Source organism: Austrofundulus limnaeus, unplaced genomic scaffold, assembly GCF_001266775.1.
Source record: "Austrofundulus limnaeus strain Quisiro unplaced genomic scaffold, Austrofundulus_limnaeus-1.0 Scaffold1969, whole genome shotgun sequence".
NCBI classification, from domain to species: domain Eukaryota; kingdom Metazoa; phylum Chordata; class Actinopteri; order Cyprinodontiformes; family Rivulidae; genus Austrofundulus; species Austrofundulus limnaeus.
The window spans coordinates 26,874-30,832 of NW_013954371.1; the positions used below are offsets into that span (position 1 = coordinate 26,874).

General features: G+C 41.7%; 1 protein-coding gene across 1 annotated transcript in view; it reads right to left on the reverse strand.

The window, feature by feature from the left end:
• Nucleotides 1-1,119: 1,119 nt before the first annotated feature.
• aifm2 (AIF family member 2) overlaps nucleotides 1,120-3,959 on the reverse strand; it is a gene marked incomplete at both ends in the record, with an annotated part of 8,068 nt that continues 5,228 nt past the window's right edge. Inside the window, 2 exon segments of the mRNA XM_014034105.1 lie at nucleotides 1,120-1,272; nucleotides 2,809-2,917. Coding sequence (XP_013889559.1) covers nucleotides 1,120-1,272; nucleotides 2,809-2,917 — 262 coding nt within the window.

Below are 3,959 nucleotides of genomic sequence, written 5' to 3' on the forward strand. Positions count from 1 at the left end.
GAAGTCCACCGTGTTTCAAGTCCAGAGTTTTACTTCCCAGAACATAATAACATGGACGTTGCTGGGTTTTAAACTGAATTTTTGCTGATATAGAGCGTTTGGTTATATCCAAACATGGAGCTGATCATCYAAATGAGATTTGAACTACATTTGAATATTTGTACAAGCTGGTGCAGATCATATTTATTAAATCCTTGTTTGTAAAACCGTTCAGCTTAAAGAGGGTGGATGTTCCCTTCCCTGTGACTGGAACTCATATCAAGAAGTCTAATGTTTTMTTCCACAGCATATTTGTTCTTAAAGGGAACTCTGACCAGCTGTAACATTAAACATTAATYATTAAACATTAACTTCAACTAGAAAAAACAGACTGTAGAAATACTGTCAACTGTTGGGATTTTACTATCAAAATATATACACTGTATATATACAGTATATTGTCATACAAGTGTCACCATGTTATTTACACTGCAAAGCATTCTGGATTAATGATAGTTATTATTTAAATAATTATCACCCAAGCTAATGAATATAGCATTTGAGCTCCATWTATGCTGTTAGCTCSAGAGCTAATTTACTCAATATCATGTTTGAATGTTTCAAACAGGTTTCAAYACATACATTGTGAAGAACATAGAAACTAAAACAAAAATAACTTTGTCAYACATTATAGCTTTTTACATTTTGTATTTAAGTCTCAACTGCAGCCTGTTTTACWTCATCGCTCTCAGAATGCATTGCATCAATAAAAAAAGTCAACCTGCTTAAATGAAAAATGTAATAAACATTAAAACACACTTTTAGGTAATTAGGAGTTTTCACGTGTCCCAAACAATTTTTAGTAGAACAAACAATAACAACATATTAAGGCCAACATGTGACAGAAGTCAGAAATTACTAAGATGTATTTTAAGGAAACCTTATAATTTATGATCAACAGACAGATAAGAGATGAAACAGGAGTTTTATTCAAACCTGACTAAAATATTTAATGTTTGTGTAAAAACACATGCTGGTTAGCTTGTATCTGCTCCAACACATGAGTCGAGGCGTGTGTGAATGTAGGGAAATGTGAGGATTTAGCCTGAAACAGAGGGAGGAGGAGGGGTTTGGACTCACGGAGGCTGGAGGCGTAGGCTGCAGAGTTGATCYTCAGTCCGGTGCAACAGATGATCAGATCGGTGGTCAGCGTTTCTCCTTTATCCGTCTTCACCTGGGTGTTCTTCTGGGTCACATTCAGCTGCAGCTCTGACAAGTTACACACTTTCTGTCCTGAAACACACGGAAACAGGAGTTTTATAAAACACTGACAGGGTTTCTGAAGTAACCAACCATTCAAATTTAATGCTTTTTATTGGATTTTTAAAATATTTTTAGTGCCTTCACCAGTGAACACAAACTTTACAAGTTTAAAAATATTAAAGGCCAATGAGGTTCAAATTTAAGGCCTTGACTTTAGATAAATCCATTCAGGGACTTTTAATGGCCACAGAAACCCTGACAGGACTCACCTGYRCAGTGGTGGGACAGCTAACCAAAAGGTTAAACCCAAATTAATTTTAAAAACATTAAAACACTAACCAGGTAAGACAATTAGTAGACGCTAACGCTAACTGATATCGGACATTTAAATATAGATATGTGATAAAAACTGCTTAAACTAAATAACTACACCTCCCAAAGTGATTTTCTCAATCTAAAATCACTCTTTCTGACCAGATTATAAGGATCTGAGTGGACAAAAGTGACCATCACTCAATCTGTTTCACACATCTTCTGCTCCTTCCAGCTGAAGACCAACACATTTGGAAAAACAAAATGCTAAATATGCTAAATAACATAAAGAAAAGTACTCTGGATTTGAAAAATCAGGATGCTGATCTAATTTCAAATGGCTCTAATTCAGCTGTGAAACATTAAGCTGAAATTATGTGATCATAGCCAAAACTGATACAAAAAACATGCTGAATGTCAGTCATGATTTCAAACTAACACTAATGCTAATTTATGAAGAGCTATATTTCAGATGTTTTTAGCAGCAGTGGTCAAAAACAATCTTTACCAAATTCTCAATGCAAATCAAAACTCAAAACAGCCACTACAGCTAATTTCAAATGAACACATTTTAGAGCTACGGAGCTGAAATTTGGTAAAAWGAAAGCTGAGAGTGATCCCTAATAAACGCTGATGACCACCAAAACTAAATTCAAATGGCTATAGTAGAGTGGGAGCTGCAGTCACCATGATTTAAAATGGTGGCCATTTGGCATCAAAGTTTCTCAAACCTTTCTAGTTGCTCCATGTYATTGYTATGTTACAGACTGACCTCTACTTGTCACCCAGTTTTCAACAACTGGTTCTTAAASCCAGAACYATTACACCATTGTTATTTTATAATGATTCAGTACTTCAGACAACCTACTTTATTGTTCTTCATCTCACAGAAAGGTTCMRTTTTCACCAGATAATTCATTTGGTTGACAGATATTTACTCGTTTTTTGCTCTTACTGCCCAAGTTTGAAACACCACATGTGATCCCCACAACACTTGTCCATCATTTGGAGGTGGCTCCGCCCCTGAAGSAGCAAGGTGCAGGCGTACAGCACCGCATGTGTGAAGGGATAGCCATCTGTGTTTTTGTTAGCGAACAAGAAGTTAGCTTAAATAGATTTAGTAGAAGCTAACTGGTCTGCTAACAGTTTCCAAAGTTAGCGAAAATGCTAATCCGCTAAATGAAACGTTAGATTCGGTGATAGTGGAACCAGGTCCATCACTTCTGTCAACGTATACAAACAGGTTCTCCGTACCCAGGAGCAGCTCCACTCCTTTCTCCAGCAGAACCTCTTTGGCCTGCTGCCTGACGCTGGGCAGCAGCTCCGTGTCGACCAGCACCGTCCTGGAGTGGATCAGAACCACCTGGATGGAAATAAAATATTATAATTTAAAAGCAAATGAACTACAGAAACATGGACATGAGGGTTTTCTGAGAAGAGAAACATCAGGAGAGTTTCTGTAGCTGTCAAACAGCAGCAGGGGTCAGACAGGTCAGACCAGGTCAGACAGGTCAGACCAGGTCAGACCAGGTCAGGTCAGGTCAGGTCAGACCAGACCAGACCAGACAGGTCAGACCAGGTCAGGTCAGGTCAGACAGGTCAGACCAGGTCAGATCAGACCAGACAGGTCAGGTCAGGTCAGGTCAGGTCAGGTCAGGTAGGTCAGGTCAGGTCAGGTCAGGTCAGACCAGACAGGTCAGGTCAGGTCAGGTCAGGTCAGGTCAGACAGGTCAGGTCAGGTCAGGTCAGTCAGGTCAGGTCAGGTCAGGTCAAGTCAGACAAGACCAGTCAGGACAGGTCAGGTCAGGTCGGTCAGATCAGGTCAGGTCAGGTCAGGTCAGGTCTAACAGGCCAGGTCAGGTCAGATCAGGTCAGACAGCTCAGGTCAGGTCAGGTCAGGTCAGGTCAGGTCAGGTCAGACAGGTCAGGTCAGGTCAGGTCAGGTCAAGTCAGACAAGACCAGTCAGGTCAGGTCAGGTCAGACCAGACAGGTCAGGTCAGGTCGGTCAGATCAGTTCAGGTCAGGTCAGGTCAGGTCAGGTCAGGTCAGGTCTAACAGGCCAGGTCAGGTCAGATCAGGTCAGACAGCTCAGGTCAGGTCAGGTCAGGTCAGGTCAGACAGGTCAGGTCAGGTCAAGTCAGGTCAGGTCAGACAGCTCAGGTCAGATCAGGTCAGGTCAGGTCAGATGAGGTCAGGTCAGATCAGGTCAGACAGGTCAGGTCAGGTCAAGTCAGGTCAGGTCAGGTCAGACAGCTCAGGTCAGATCAGGTCAGACAGGTCAGGTCAGGTCAGACAGATCAGATCAGGTCAGATCAGGTCAGACAGGTCAGGTCAGATCAGGTCAGACAGGTCAGGTCAGGTCAGGTCAAGTCAGGTCAGGTCAGGTCAGACAGCTCAGGTCAGA